General features: G+C 59.5%; 1 protein-coding gene across 1 annotated transcript in view; it reads left to right on the forward strand.

Moving 5' to 3' along the window:
• LOC122545669 (interferon-inducible GTPase 5-like) overlaps positions 1–13847 on the forward strand; it is a 35628-nt gene extending 21781 nt beyond the window's left edge. Inside the window, exons 3-4 of the mRNA XM_087988487.1 lie at positions 1243–1824; positions 12022–13847. Coding sequence (XP_087844613.1) covers positions 1243–1824; positions 12022–13216 — 1777 coding nt within the window. The 3' untranslated portion in view covers positions 13217–13847. The remainder of the gene's footprint in view (positions 1–1242; positions 1825–12021) is intronic.
• Positions 13848–16533: the final 2686 nt, after the last annotated feature.

The following is a 16533-nucleotide window of genomic DNA, read 5'->3' on the forward strand; positions in this document are numbered from 1 at the left end:
GCCTGACCTGCTGTGCTTTTCCAGCACCACTCTGATCTAGACTCCTGCCTGAGAGGTCTGTTCAGGTTCAGTCACTGAGCAAGGTCATAGCACAGACCAGCTGACCTGTGAGCACCAATAGGAAACACTGGAGAAACATGGTTCAGGGAGTGTGGGCATCATTGTGGCCCATCACAAATTGTCCAGAGGGCAATGAAAAGCCAGCCACATTGCCGTGGGTCTGGAGTCACGTGGAGGCCAGGCCAGGTAAAAATGGCAGACTTTCTTCCTGAGGGACATTATTCATTCCCTGAACCAGGTGAGTGTTTAATGACAATTAACACTAGTTTTGTGTTCATCGTCAGGTTCATTGGATTGATTCCAGAGATGATAGGTCTGTGTGTTGAAGAAAGATTGAACAGTTAGCAGTAACATCCATACCACACCAATGCCAGGCTCTGTGTCCAATAAGAGACTCTCTAACCACTGCCCCTTCACATTTAGTGGTGTTACATCACTGAATCCCTCACTATCAACATCCTGGGGTGTACCATTGACCAGAAACTCAACTGGACTCCCCATATAAACACATTGGCTACAAGAGCAGGTCAGAGGCTGGGAATCCTGCAGTGAGTAACTCACCTCCTGACTCTCCAAAGCCTGTCCACCATCTACAAGGCACAAGTCAGGAATGTGATGGAATACTCCCCACTTGCCCCTGGGTGGGGACAGCTCCAACAACACTCAAGAAGCTCAACACCATCCAGGACAAAACAGCCGCTTGATTGGCACCACATCCACACACACCCACCCCCTCCACCATCAATGCTCAGTAGCAGCAGTGTGTACCATCTACAAGATTCACTGCAGAAACTCACCAAAAATCCTCAGGCAGCTCCTTCCAAACCCACAAACACTTCCATCTAGAAGGACAAGGGGCAGCAGGTACATGGGAACACCACCCACTGCAGGTTCCCCTCCAAACCACTCCCCATCACGACTTGGAAATATATCGCCGTTCCCTCACTGTCACTGGGTCAGAATCCTGGGATTCCCTCCCTAAGGGCAATCTGGGTCAACCCACAGCACATGGACTGCAGCGGGTCAAGAAGGCAGCTCACCCCCACCCTCTCAAGGGGCAAGGGGGGGAAGGGCAATAAATCCTGACCAGCCAGTGACCCCCACATCCCATGAGTGAATAAGTAAATGCGAAATGCTTTGAGTAGTTTTGGGGACATTTGATAAGAACGTCTTTCTGTTTAGAGCCCGGGATTGTACTGCGCGCCCTGGGCTGGACCTGGCTGTGTTTGGTGATCACTGGTCTGGGAAATCATCTTTCATCAATGCAGTGCGAGGGCTTCAGGCCGACAGTGAGGCAGCAGCGAAGATTGGGCAGGAGCTCCCATGCACAGAGCCCGTGGTGTACTCCATCCCCAGATATTCTAATGTGCGGATTTGGGAGCTGCCCCCCATCCGGCTCAGTGTGCAGCCGGAAAAGTATCTGAAGGAGGTCAATGGCAAAAATTATGGGATCATCTTCATCATCGCCTCCGAAATCTTCAGGGATCACCACGGCCAAGTGGCAAAGGCCCTTCAGGACATCGACAAGAAGGTTATATTTGTCCGTAACAAGATAGAGAGTGATCTCGAGGCATTTAAACAGCGTCATAAATCCAATTATAAAGAAAGCTCGTTCCTGAAGGAACTGCGGGAATTCTCCGTCAGCTGCCTGCTCAAGCACGGAGTTCAGAAACCCATCGTGTACCTGTTGAGTAATCTCGACAACAGGAAGTTCGATTTTCCCTCAATTTGGGCACAGATCGAGAACCATCCCGAAGTGATCAAGTGAGTGAGTCGGAGATTCCCACTCCAGGTGGATGAACCGGGTGACAAACAACCCAACCCAACCCCATCCCCACCCCCACCCTCAAACCCTGTGTCTCTGGCTGCGGTCAGGATCTGTCTGATTCCCTTTGGAAAGTTCCTCAAGAGGCTGCTTCCATGGCCCTCGTGGGCAGGGGGACTCCCAATCACAACTCGGGCTCCGAGGCACATGTCGGAATTTACCCCTCTGCCTTCCGGAATGTTCCAGCTGTTCTCCTGGGTGAGGGGGTCTGGTGGGAAACTATCCTTCCTCGTTTACCCCGACTTGCCCACAGCCATTGTCACAGTGACCTGCCCTCGTTCCCACCCTCTCCCCCCGCCCTCCTCCCTCTCTCCCCACCCCCTCCCCCCACCCTCCTCCTCCCCCCTCCCCCGGCCTCCTCCTCACTCCACTCTCCTCCCTCTGTCCCCTCCTCCTCCCTCTGTCCCCTCCCCCTCCCCCGCCCGCCCTCCTCCCTCTGTCCCTTCCCCCTCCCCCTCCCCCAGCCCTCCTCCCTCTCTCCCCTCCCCCTCCCCCAGCCCTCCTCCCTCTCTCCCCTCCTCCCCCCTCTCCCTCTCTCCCCACCCACTCCCTGCTCTCCTCCCTCTCCCCCCCCTCCTCCCCCTCCCTCGCCCTCCTCCTCATCCCACTCTCCTCCTCACCCCACTCCTCCCTCTGTCCCCTCCCCGCCCCGCCCACCCACACTCCTCCCTCTCTCCCCTCTCCCCTCTCCCTCCCCGCCCACCCACCCTCCTCCCTCTCTCCCCTCTCCCTCCCCGCCCACCCACCCTCCTCCCTCTCTCCCCTCTCCCTCCCCCCTCTCCCTCCTCCCTCTCTCCCCACCCCCTCCCTGCCATCCTCCCTCTCTTCCCTCTCCCTCTCCCTCCCCCTGCCATCCTCCCTCTCTTCCCTCTCCCTCTCCCTCCCCCCGCCATCCTCCCTCTCTCCCCTGCTCTCCTCCCTATCTCCCCTCCCCATGCCCTCCTCTCTCTCCCCCTGCTCTCCTCCCTCTCTCTCCCCCTGCTCTCCTCCCTCTCTCTCCCCCTGCCCTCCTCCCTCTCTCCCTCCGCTCTCCTCCCCTCCTCTTCCCTGGCTCCTCCCCCTCCCCTTCCCCACCCTCCTCCCTCCTCCTCTCCCATTCCACCACCCTCCTCCCATTCTCCTCCTGTTCCCCCTCCTCCCTGCCCTCCTTGATTCTGAAATGTCCATCTGCTTCCTCAACTGAGGATTTCCCAGCACCATAGTTGACAGGGCCCTCAGACATGTTCAGCCCATCTCTCAAACTTCAGCCTTCACTCCCCCTTTCCTCACCTACCATCCTACTAGCATTTACATCCTAGGACCATTAGCTGTCATTTCCGTCATCTTCAGCAGACGTCACCTCCAGTCACATATTCCCCTCCCCTCTCTTGTCAGCTTTCCACAATGACTGTTCCTCCCAGGATACCCTGGTCCACACCACCTTCACTCCTAACAAACTCCCAACAGAAGGTGTAACACTTGCCCATTTACTTCCACCCTCCTCATTTTCCAAAGGCCCAAACAGATCTTCCAGGTGAAGTAGAACTTTACCTACACTTCACTCAATCTAGTCAACTGCATTTGCTGTTCCTCTACATTGGGGAAACAAAGCATAAACAGGGTCACTGCTTCATGGAGTATCTACCTATAATAGACCCTAAGCTTCCAGTTGCCTGTCACTTCAACACACCACTTTGTTCCCATGCCAACATCTCCGACTCAGTATGCTGCAGTGCTCCAGCCAAGCTCAGCGCAAGCTGGAAGAACAGCACCTCATGTACTGATTGGGTACTCTAAAGCTTTCTGGACTCAATATTGTTCAATCATGTTCACGGCTGATCCCCCAGCCCTACCCCCACCCAGGTTTGTTATCACGAAATAAAAACCACACGAGGAACAGGCACTCGTCCCAAAACTTTAACGATGTTTCTCTCTCCACAGCTGCTGCCAGACCCACTCAGTTACTCCAGCAATTTCTGTTTTTGTCTCCTCACTCGCCAATCCCCCCTCCACACTCGCCAATCCCCCCCTCCTCACTCGCCAATCCCCCCCTCCTCACTCGCCAATCCCCCCTCCTCACTCGCCAATCCCCCCTCCTCACTCGCCAATCCCCCCTCCGCACTCGCCAATCCCCCCCTCCTCACTCGCCAATCCCCCCTCCTCACTCGCCAATCCCCCCTCCGCACTCGCCAATCCCCCCTCCTCACTCGCCAATCCCCCCTCCTCACTCGCCAATCCCCCCCTCCTCACTCGCCAATCCCCCCCTCCTCACTCGCCAATCCCCCCCTCCTCACTCGCCAATCCCCCCTCCGCACTCGCCAATCCCCCCTCCGCACTCGCCAATCCCCCCTCCGCACTCGCCAATCCCCCCCTCCGCACTCGCCAATCCCCCCCTCCGCACTCGCCAATCCCCCCCTCCGCACTCGCCAATCCCCCCTCCGCACTCGCCAATCCCCCCTCCGCACTCGCCAATCCCCCTCCGCATCACTCGCCAATCCCCCTCCTCATCACTCGCCAATCCCCCTCCTCATCACTCGCCAATCCCCCCCCCCTCATCACTCGCCAATCCCCCCCCCCTCATCACTCGCCAATCCCCCCCCCCTCATCACTCGCCAATCCCCTCCCCCTCATCACTCGCCCATCCCCTCCCCCTCATCACTCGCCCATCCCCTCCCCCTCATCACTCGCCCATCCCCTCCCCCTCATCACTCGCCCATCCCCTCCCCCTCATCACTCGCCCATCCCCTCCCCCTCATCACTCGCCCATCCCCTCCCCCTCATCACTCGCCCATCCCCTCCCCCTCATCACTCGCCCATCCCCTCCCCCTCATCACTCGCCCATCCCCTCCCCCTCATCACTCGCCCATCCCCTCCCCCTCATCACTCGCCCATCCCCTCCCCCTCATCACTCGCCCATCCCCTCCCCCTCATCACTCGCCCATCCCCTCCCCCTCATCACTCGCCCATCCCCTCCCCCTCATCACTCGCCCATCCCCTCCCCCTCATCACTCGCCCATCCCCTCCCCCTCATCACTCGCCCATCCCCTCCCCCTCATCACTCGCCCATCCCCTCCCCCTCATCACTCGCCCATCCCCTCCCCCTCATCACTCGCCCATCCCCTCCCCCTCATCACTCGCCCATCCCCTCCCCCTCATCACTCGCCCATCCCCTCCCCCTCATCACTCGCCCATCCCCTCCCCCTCATCACTCGCCCATCCCCTCCCCCTCATCACTCGCCCATCCCCTCCCCCTCATCACTCGCCCATCCCCTCCCCCTCATCACTCGCCCATCCCCTCCCCCTCATCACTCGCCCATCCCCTCCCCCTCATCACTCGCCCATCCCCTCCCCCTCATCACTCGCCCATCCCCTCCCCCTCATCACTCGCCCATCCCCTCCCCCTCATCACTCGCCCATCCCCTCCCCCTCATCACTCGCCCATCCCCTCCCCCTCATCACTCGCCCATCCCCTCCCCCTCATCACTCGCCCATCCCCTCCCCCTCATCACTCGCCCATCCCCTCCCCCTCATCACTCGCCCATCCCCTCCCCCTCATCACTCGCCCATCCCCTCCCCCTCATCACTCGCCCATCCCCTCCCCCTCATCACTCGCCCATCCCCTCCCCCTCATCACTCGCCCATCCCCTCCCCCTCATCACTCGCCCATCCCCTCCCCCTCATCACTCGCCCATCCCCTCCCCCTCATCACTCGCCCATCCCCTCCCCCTCATCACTCGCCCATCCCCTCCCCCTCATCACTCGCCCATCCCCTCCCCCTCATCACTCGCCCATCCCCTCCCCCTCATCACTCGCCCATCCCCTCCCCCTCATCACTCGCCCATCCCCTCCCCCTCATCACTCGCCCATCCCCTCCCCCTCATCACTCGCCCATCCCCTCCCCCTCATCACTCGCCCATCCCCTCCCCCTCATCACTCGCCCATCCCCTCCCCCTCATCACTCGCCCATCCCCTCCCCCTCATCACTCGCCCATCCCCTCCCCCTCATCACTCGCCCATCCCCTCCCCCTCATCACTCGCCCATCCCCTCCCCCTCATCACTCGCCCATCCCCTCCCCCTCATCACTCGCCCATCCCCTCCCCCTCATCACTCGCCCATCCCCTCCCCCTCATCACTCGCCCATCCCCTCCCCCTCATCACTCGCCCATCCCCTCCCCCTCATCACTCGCCCATCCCCTCCCCCTCATCACTCGCCCATCCCCTCCCCCTCATCACTCGCCCATCCCCTCCCCCTCATCACTCGCCCATCCCCTCCCCCTCATCACTCGCCCATCCCCTCCCCCTCATCACTCGCCCATCCCCTCCCCCTCATCACTCGCCCATCCCCTCCCCCTCATCACTCGCCCATCCCCTCCCCCTCATCACTCGCCCATCCCCTCCCCCTCATCACTCGCCCATCCCCTCCCCCTCATCACTCGCCCATCCCCTCCCCCTCATCACTCGCCCATCCCCTCCCCCTCATCACTCGCCCATCCCCTCCCCCTCATCACTCGCCCATCCCCTCCCCCTCATCACTCGCCCATCCCCTCCCCCTCATCACTCGCCCATCCCCTCCCCCTCATCACTCGCCCATCCCCTCCCCCTCATCACTCGCCCATCCCCTCCCCCTCATCACTCGCCCATCCCCTCCCCCTCATCACTCGCCCATCCCCTCCCCCTCATCACTCGCCCATCCCCTCCCCCTCATCACTCGCCCATCCCCTCCCCCTCATCACTCGCCCATCCCCTCCCCCTCATCACTCGCCCATCCCCTCCCCCTCATCACTCGCCCATCCCCTCCCCCTCATCACTCGCCCATCCCCTCCCCCTCATCACTCGCCCATCCCCTCCCCCTCATCACTCGCCCATCCCCTCCCCCTCATCACTCGCCCATCCCCTCCCCCTCATCACTCGCCCATCCCCTCCCCCTCATCACTCGCCCATCCCCTCCCCCTCATCACTCGCCCATCCCCTCCCCCTCATCACTCGCCCATCCCCTCCCCCTCATCACTCGCCCATCCCCTCCCCCTCATCACTCGCCCATCCCCTCCCCCTCATCACTCGCCCATCCCCTCCCCCTCATCACTCGCCCATCCCCTCCCCCTCATCACTCGCCCATCCCCTCCCCCTCATCACTCGCCCATCCCCTCCCCCTCATCACTCGCCCATCCCCTCCCCCTCATCACTCGCCCATCCCCTCCCCCTCATCACTCGCCCATCCCCTCCCCCTCATCACTCGCCCATCCCCTCCCCCTCATCACTCGCCCATCCCCTCCCCCTCATCACTCGCCCATCCCCTCCCCCTCATCACTCGCCCATCCCCTCCCCCTCATCACTCGCCCATCCCCTCCCCCTCATCACTCGCCCATCCCCTCCCCCTCATCACTCGCCCATCCCCTCCCCCTCATCACTCGCCCATCCCCTCCCCCTCATCACTCGCCCATCCCCTCCCCCTCATCACTCGCCCATCCCCTCCCCCTCATCACTCGCCCATCCCCTCCCCCTCATCACTCGCCCATCCCCTCCCCCTCATCACTCGCCCATCCCCTCCCCCTCATCACTCGCCCATCCCCTCCCCCTCATCACTCGCCCATCCCCTCCCCCTCATCACTCGCCCATCCCCTCCCCCTCATCACTCGCCCATCCCCTCCCCCTCATCACTCGCCCATCCCCTCCCCCTCATCACTCGCCCATCCCCTCCCCCTCATCACTCGCCCATCCCCTCCCCCTCATCACTCGCCCATCCCCTCCCCCTCATCACTCGCCCATCCCCTCCCCCTCATCACTCGCCCATCCCCTCCCCCTCATCACTCGCCCATCCCCTCCCCCTCATCACTCGCCCATCCCCTCCCCCTCATCACTCGCCCATCCCCTCCCCCTCATCACTCGCCCATCCCCTCCCCCTCATCACTCGCCCATCCCCTCCCCCTCATCACTCGCCCATCCCCTCCCCCTCATCACTCGCCCATCCCCTCCCCCTCATCACTCGCCCATCCCCTCCCCCTCATCACTCGCCCATCCCCTCCCCCTCATCACTCGCCCATCCCCTCCCCCTCATCACTCGCCCATCCCCTCCCCCTCATCACTCGCCCATCCCCTCCCCCTCATCACTCGCCCATCCCCTCCCCCTCATCACTCGCCCATCCCCTCCCCCTCATCACTCGCCCATCCCCTCCCCCTCATCACTCGCCCATCCCCTCCCCCTCATCACTCGCCCATCCCCTCCCCCTCATCACTCGCCCATCCCCTCCCCCTCATCACTCGCCCATCCCCTCCCCCTCATCACTCGCCCATCCCCTCCCCCTCATCACTCGCCCATCCCCTCCCCCTCATCACTCGCCCATCCCCTCCCCCTCATCACTCGCCCATCCCCTCCCCCTCATCACTCGCCCATCCCCTCCCCCTCATCACTCGCCCATCCCCTCCCCCTCATCACTCGCCCATCCCCTCCCCCTCATCACTCGCCCATCCCCTCCCCCTCATCACTCGCCCATCCCCTCCCCCTCATCACTCGCCCATCCCCTCCCCCTCATCACTCGCCCATCCCCTCCCCCTCATCACTCGCCCATCCCCTCCCCCTCATCACTCGCCCATCCCCTCCCCCTCATCACTCGCCCATCCCCTCCCCCTCATCACTCGCCCATCCCCTCCCCCTCATCACTCGCCCATCCCCTCCCCCTCATCACTCGCCCATCCCCTCCCCCTCATCACTCGCCCATCCCCTCCCCCTCATCACTCGCCCATCCCCTCCCCCTCATCACTCGCCCATCCCCTCCCCCTCATCACTCGCCCATCCCCTCCCCCTCATCACTCGCCCATCCCCTCCCCCTCATCACTCGCCCATCCCCTCCCCCTCATCACTCGCCCATCCCCTCCCCCTCATCACTCGCCCATCCCCTCCCCCTCATCACTCGCCCATCCCCTCCCCCTCATCACTCGCCCATCCCCTCCCCCTCATCACTCGCCCATCCCCTCCCCCTCATCACTCGCCCATCCCCTCCCCCTCATCACTCGCCCATCCCCTCCCCCTCATCACTCGCCCATCCCCTCCCCCTCATCACTCGCCCATCCCCTCCCCCTCATCACTCGCCCATCCCCTCCCCCTCATCACTCGCCCATCCCCTCCCCCTCATCACTCGCCCATCCCCTCCCCCTCATCACTCGCCCATCCCCTCCCCCTCATCACTCGCCCATCCCCTCCCCCTCATCACTCGCCCATCCCCTCCCCCTCATCACTCGCCCATCCCCTCCCCCTCATCACTCGCCCATCCCCTCCCCCTCATCACTCGCCCATCCCCTCCCCCTCATCACTCGCCCATCCCCTCCCCCTCATCACTCGCCCATCCCCTCCCCCTCATCACTCGCCCATCCCCTCCCCCTCATCACTCGCCCATCCCCTCCCCCTCATCACTCGCCCATCCCCTCCCCCTCATCACTCGCCCATCCCCTCCCCCTCATCACTCGCCCATCCCCTCCCCCTCATCACTCGCCCATCCCCTCCCCCTCATCACTCGCCCATCCCCTCCCCCTCATCACTCGCCCATCCCCTCCCCCTCATCACTCGCCCATCCCCTCCCCCTCATCACTCGCCCATCCCCTCCCCCTCATCACTCGCCCATCCCCTCCCCCTCATCACTCGCCCATCCCCTCCCCCTCATCACTCGCCCATCCCCTCCCCCTCATCACTCGCCCATCCCCTCCCCCTCATCACTCGCCCATCCCCTCCCCCTCATCACTCGCCCATCCCCTCCCCCTCATCACTCGCCCATCCCCTCCCCCTCATCACTCGCCCATCCCCTCCCCCTCATCACTCGCCCATCCCCTCCCCCTCATCACTCGCCCATCCCCTCCCCCTCATCACTCGCCCATCCCCTCCCCCTCATCACTCGCCCATCCCCTCCCCCTCATCACTCGCCCATCCCCTCCCCCTCATCACTCGCCCATCCCCTCCCCCTCATCACTCGCCCATCCCCTCCCCCTCATCACTCGCCCATCCCCTCCCCCTCATCACTCGCCCATCCCCTCCCCCTCATCACTCGCCCATCCCCTCCCCCTCATCACTCGCCCATCCCCTCCCCCTCATCACTCGCCCATCCCCTCCCCCTCATCACTCGCCCATCCCCTCCCCCTCATCACTCGCCCATCCCCTCCCCCTCATCACTCGCCCATCCCCTCCCCCTCATCACTCGCCCATCCCCTCCCCCTCATCACTCGCCCATCCCCTCCCCCTCATCACTCGCCCATCCCCTCCCCCTCATCACTCGCCCATCCCCTCCCCCTCATCACTCGCCCATCCCCTCCCCCTCATCACTCGCCCATCCCCTCCCCCTCATCACTCGCCCATCCCCTCCCCCTCATCACTCGCCCATCCCCTCCCCCTCATCACTCGCCCATCCCCTCCCCCTCATCACTCGCCCATCCCCTCCCCCTCATCACTCGCCCATCCCCTCCCCCTCATCACTCGCCCATCCCCTCCCCCTCATCACTCGCCCATCCCCTCCCCCTCATCACTCGCCCATCCCCTCCCCCTCATCACTCGCCCATCCCCTCCCCCTCATCACTCGCCCATCCCCTCCCCCTCATCACTCGCCCATCCCCTCCCCCTCATCACTCGCCCATCCCCTCCCCCTCATCACTCGCCCATCCCCTCCCCCTCATCACTCGCCCATCCCCTCCCCCTCATCACTCGCCCATCCCCTCCCCCTCATCACTCGCCCATCCCCTCCCCCTCATCACTCGCCCATCCCCTCCCCCTCATCACTCGCCCATCCCCTCCCCCTCATCACTCGCCCATCCCCTCCCCCTCATCACTCGCCCATCCCCTCCCCCTCATCACTCGCCCATCCCCTCCCCCTCATCACTCGCCCATCCCCTCCCCCTCATCACTCGCCCATCCCCTCCCCCTCATCACTCGCCCATCCCCTCCCCCTCATCACTCGCCCATCCCCTCCCCCTCATCACTCGCCCATCCCCTCCCCCTCATCACTCGCCCATCCCCTCCCCCTCATCACTCGGCCATCCCCTCCCCCTCATCACTCGGCCATCCCCTCCCCCTCATCACTCGGCCATCCCCTCCCCCTCATCACTCGGCCATCCCCTCCCCCTCATCACTCGGCCATCCCCTCCCCCCTCATCACTCGGCCATCCCCTCCCCCCTCATCACTCGCCCATCCCCTCCCCCTTCCTCACTCGCCAATCCCCTCCCCCCCCTCACTCGCCAATCCCCTCCCCCCCCTCACTCGCCAATCCCCTCCCCCTTCCTCACTCGCCAATCCCCTCCCCCTTCCTCACTCGCCAATCCCCTCCCCCTTCCTCACTCGCCAATCCCCTCCCCCCCTCACTCGCCAATCCCCTCCCCCTTCCTCACTCGCCAATCCCCTCCCCCTTCCTCACTCGCCAATCCCCTCCCCCTTCCTCACTCGCCAATCCCCTCCCCCTTCCTCACTCGCCAATCCCCTCCCCCTTCCTCACTCGCCAATCCCCTCCCCCTTCCTCACTCGCCCATCCCCTCCCCCCCCCTCACTCGCCCATCCCCTCCCCCTCATCACTCGCCCATCCCCTCCCCCTCATCACTCGCCCATCCCCTCCCCCTCATCACTCGCCCATCCCCTCCCCCCTCATCACTCGCCCATCCCCTCCCCCTCATCACTCGCCAATCCCCTCCCCCTTCCTCACTCGCCAATCCCCCTTTCCACATCCACCAGCCTCCCTCTATTGTACCTGTGATGTGTTAGGTAGTGCCCTCCTGTCCCCTGGATAATGGGGCGACAATGACGTGGTTAATCCAGAGACCCAGGTAATGTTGTGGGGACCAGGTTCAAAACCTACCATGGCACATGGTAGAATATGAGTTCAATAAATATCTGGAATTAAATATCTAATTGTCCTACAATTGTCAATTGTAGGAAAGACCCATCTGCCTCACTAACGTCCTTTAGGGAAGGAAATTACCTTCCTTACGTTGGTCTGGTATCCATGTGACTCCAGACCCACAGTCAGTGGGTGTCCTCTGGGTAATTAGGGATGGGTAATAAATGCTGCCTGACCAGCCACACCCTCATCCCGTGAATGAATGAGGCAGCGCTGCACTGTCGGAGGATCAGTGCTGAGGGAGCGGTTGGTACCCTGGCTGATATTGTGGTGATGTTCTCATTCCTAGGGGTGAAATATTTGATCGGATTGGCCAAGCAGAGCGGGACAGTCTGAAACATGTGTTTGAAGAGGGCGGTCTTCCTAACCTGGTCTCTCAGATTTTGAGCTGTGGGTTGGAACAGGATGGTATTGTCGTCAATGTGGGTGTGATTGGGGAGGCTGGTGCTGGGAAATCCTCGCTGGTTAATGCTCTGCGCGGTGTTCCTGATGACCACCCTGGAGCAGCTCCTACTGGGGTGACCGAAACCACTGTGGCTCCAAGCCCTTACCCACACCCTGCCTTCCATCACGTTGTCCTCTGGGACCTGCCTGGCTTAGGGACCCCTGACTTTCAGGTGGAGAGCTACCGGGAGAAGGTGGGCTTCCATCGCTATGACTTTTTCATCATCGTGGCTTCGGAACGTTTCAAAGCGAGTCATACCACTCTTGCCCAATGGATCCAGGAGAGCGGTGCCCATTTTTACTTTGTCCGCAGTAAGATTGACAATGACATTGCAGTGTGTCAGAGACAGCAAGGCACAATCACAGACCAACACGAGACATTACACAAGATCAGGGAAGAGGCAGTGAACTATCTAACGCAACAAGGAGTGCACTCTCCTCAAGTCTTCCTCATATCTTCCCCATTCTTTGAAGATTATGATTCAAAGCAGCTGCAAGAGACTTTGGAAAGGGATGTGCCCAAGTTCAGGAAGCAAGCGTTTCTGAAAAGCATCCACCCTGTGTGTTCCGGATTCATCACGAGGAAGAGAGATTCACTAAGTGCCGAGGTCTGGAAGTTAGCATTGTTCTCATCTGTTGCTGCTGCTGTTCCTGTCCCAGGGGTAGCGCTGCTCTGTGACACGGGTATATTGAGTAGAAACCTGCCCTTTTATTACAAATGTTTTGGATTGGATGAGGAATCCCTCAAAACAATATCGGCTGATGTTCAGAAGCCACTGGAGGATTTGAAAGCCCAAATGCGATCACCCCAAGCGACCTACATAAACATTCCCCTTCTGTACAAGTTCCTGTCCAGCGGTCCTGGAATGGGACTGATGGCCGGAGAGTTTCTGATCCACAGAGTTCCCATTTTCGGCTCCGTTGCTGCGGGAGGAATTGCGTTCACTGTCGCTAAGAGGATCCTGACCGGTCTCATCCACTCTCTGGCTGCAGATGCGGAGAAGATCCTGCACTGGGTGATCCAATCCCAGGTTGGATAATGGGACATAGACAGAGGAGGGGGTCTGGGCACACGGAGTCACTGCAATTCGACAGCCCTCAGTCTCTTACACATCACAACGCCCTCCCCTCGATCACCGCGTTCTCTGTGGGTTACGCTCTGCTGGGGGACAATTCCTTTCCATTCTTTCTTAGCAGCTCTGTGTCACTGATTACACCACTGTGTTTATTATCCATCCCTGGTCGCCCTGGAGAAGGTGAACGTGAGCTGCCTCCTCCAACCCACTCCCCATCCTGACTTGGAAATATATCACCGTTCCTTCACTGTCACTGGGTCAGAATCCTGGAATTCCCTCCCGAAGGGCATTGTGGGTGAACCCACAGCACATGGACTGCAGCGGTTCAAGAAGGCAGCTCACCCCCACCCTCTCAAGGAGCAATTTGGGCTGGGTAATAAAGACTGGCCCAGCCAGTGACACTCATTGGTTATTATCGTCCTTATATTACCAAGGAAAATCTCTGTTTCACCATGGTTTGACAGCAGCACTACAACATAAGACTCTCGCTGAATGTTAATATTTTATTTAAAAGTAAACTTTTCAAACAATTATTAATCACTTGCTTCTGGCAACAGATTTACAAATATTAAACTGTATTAGTTACAAATCCTGAGAGTGTGCTCTTTTGTCACATCTCTTTCCAGTCAGGATGTGGTGGTTTGATTAGATTAGATTCCCTGCAGTGTGGAAACAGGCCCTTCGGCCCAACAAGTCCACACCGACCCTCCGAAGAGTAACCCACCCAGACCCATACCCCTTACCTAACACTACGGGCAATTTAGCATGGCCAATTCACCTGACCTGCACATCTTTGGACTGTGGGAGGAAACCGGAGCACCCGGAGGAAACTCCCGCAGACACTGGGAGAATGTGCAAACTCCACACAGTCAGTCGCCTGAGGCGGGAATTGAACCCAGGTCTCTGGCGCTGTGAGGCAGCAGTGCTAACCACTGTGCCATCGTGCTGCCCACATGTCACTGTGCCGCCCACACGTGCTGGTGTTGGTCTGGGGTGTACAGAGTTAAAAATCACAACACCAGGTTCTAGCTCCTTCATCGGTGTTTGTGGAGTACGATCACAAGACGCAGAAATTATAGCAACTGATTAATGTGTCATGCAACCGAAATAATATATTGGAAAAAACTGAATTGTTTGCAGTCTGAGTATTCCTCTGCCACGTTTAATAATGGTCATTGATGTGATCTCTTTGTAATGAGCATCAAGTTGCCAAACTGTGATTGAACCCTCAGTTCTCCCACCTCTACTGGGTTGGTGTGACTCCCGGGAGGTCAGTTGGGTTGGGTTTAACTATAAGAAGGAACTTGTGGAGAGGGAAGATGAGATGATTAAAAGCGTGCAGACTGAGAAAGTTAAAATCTGGAAAGGATGAGGGGGAGAGATGCCGGAGAGATATTGTCACCTTGTGTGTGAATCCGTCCTCTCTCCGTGCCTCTCGCCCCAGTGTCAGATGCTCATGAATATAGAGCCAGCCAAAGGAGTGACACTAGCTGTAACTGTCAGAGAACCCAAGAATCAAGAGTAAACCATTTAGCCCATTCAGTCTGCTCCACCATTCTAGATAATTATGGTTGATTTTTCTACTTCCCTGAGGTTAGCTCAGTTGGCTGGATGGCTGGTTTGTAATGCAATCTGACACCAATAGTGTGGGTTCAATTCCCACAGCTGTTGAGGTTACTGTGAAGGACCCACCTTCTCAACCTCCCTCCCCTTCTCCAGAAGTGTGGGGACCTTCAGGTTTAACCCCCACCTCCTTCTGTCTGTCTGTCCATCTCTCTGAGAAAGCAGCCCCTTGGTGAGTTTATCTCTCCTTCCCTGAGCCACCAGATCCCCACCTCTCTCAGTCCAACGATGGGACATCCATAACTGTCTGCAGAGAGAGTTCCAAAGCCTCACAACCCACTGAGTGTGAGGTAATCTGCCCTCATTGCAGTCCAACATGGTTGACCCTTAACCTGTGACTGTGTCCCCATGTTCTAGATTCCTCAGGCAGGGGGAGTGGGGAGTGATCTCTCTGCATTTCCATGTCAACCTCCTTCAGAATCTTCAATAGTCTCAATGAGATCACCTCTCATTACTATAAACTCCAAAGAATATCAACCCAGTTCACTCCACCCGGGATCCAGGAGAGTCCCTCCTGGCCCAGTCACGTCAACCTTTGCTCTGTCTCCTCCAATGCCAGTGTGTACTTTCTTAAACACAGAGATCCAAACTGCACACAGGATTCCAGATGTGGTCTCACCTAAACCCAGAGCAATTGTGGCCAGACTCCATGTCTCCTGTACCCAACCCCCTGGCAGTAAGTGCCAATGATCTGTTTGTCTTTCTAACTGCTTGCTGCATTTGGTGAGTGTCAGCTCCTTCCAGTGCAGGGAGATGGAGAAAAGGCAAAGGGGAATACAACCAGCACTGACACAACAGGCTGAATGGCTTCCCTCTGCCCTGTAACCATTCGGTGATCGTACAGAGACTATCAGAGCACACTAGCCCTGAGTCTGTCTCTAAAAATAATAAAAACTAAAAGAACAGTGGATGTTTTATATCAGAAACAACAACCAGAGGTTGCTGGAAAAGCTCAGCAGGTCTGGCAGCATCTATGGAGAGAAATCAGAGTTAACGTTTCGGGTCCAGACACCTTTCCTCAGAGTTGATGGTAGCGAGGGAAATATTGGTTAATGTGCAGGGTAAGGAGTAAATGACCAGACGGGGATGCAACCCAGAGAGAGATGATGAAGAGTTGGACAGACAGAGGAGTTGATAACTGTCCTTCTGGCTTTGAGCTCTACCCCCACTGATTGTTCACTCCTTACCCCCTCCCCCCATCCTCTCTTCTGCACATTGACCAAAATTTTCCCAGTTACCATCAGTTCTGAGAAAGGGCGCCTCCTAGCAGAGGGCTTTAGGGAACATCTCAGAGACACCCGCATCAATCAACCAAATCGCCCCGTGGCTCAACATTTCAACTCCCCCTCCCACTCTGCCGAGGATATGGAGGTGCTGGGCCTCCTCCACCGCCGCTCCCTCACCACCAGACGCCTGGAGGAAGGACGCCTCATCTTCCGCCTCGGAACACTTCAACCCCAGGGCATCAATGTGGATTTCAACAGTTTCCTCATTTCCCCTTCCCCCACCTCATCCTAGTTTCTAACCTTCAGCAACTCGACTTGTCCGGACTTGTCCGACCTGCCCAGCTCCTTTTCCACCTATCCACTCCACCCTCTCCTCCCGGACCTATCACCTTCATCTCCTTCCCCACTGACCTATTGTACTCTATGCCACTC

This window comes from Chiloscyllium plagiosum, unplaced genomic scaffold (assembly GCF_037043375.1).
Source record: "Chiloscyllium plagiosum isolate Xiang-an unplaced genomic scaffold, Cpla_swu_hap1 HiC_scaffold_6, whole genome shotgun sequence".
Classification (NCBI taxonomy): domain Eukaryota; kingdom Metazoa; phylum Chordata; class Chondrichthyes; order Orectolobiformes; family Hemiscylliidae; genus Chiloscyllium; species Chiloscyllium plagiosum.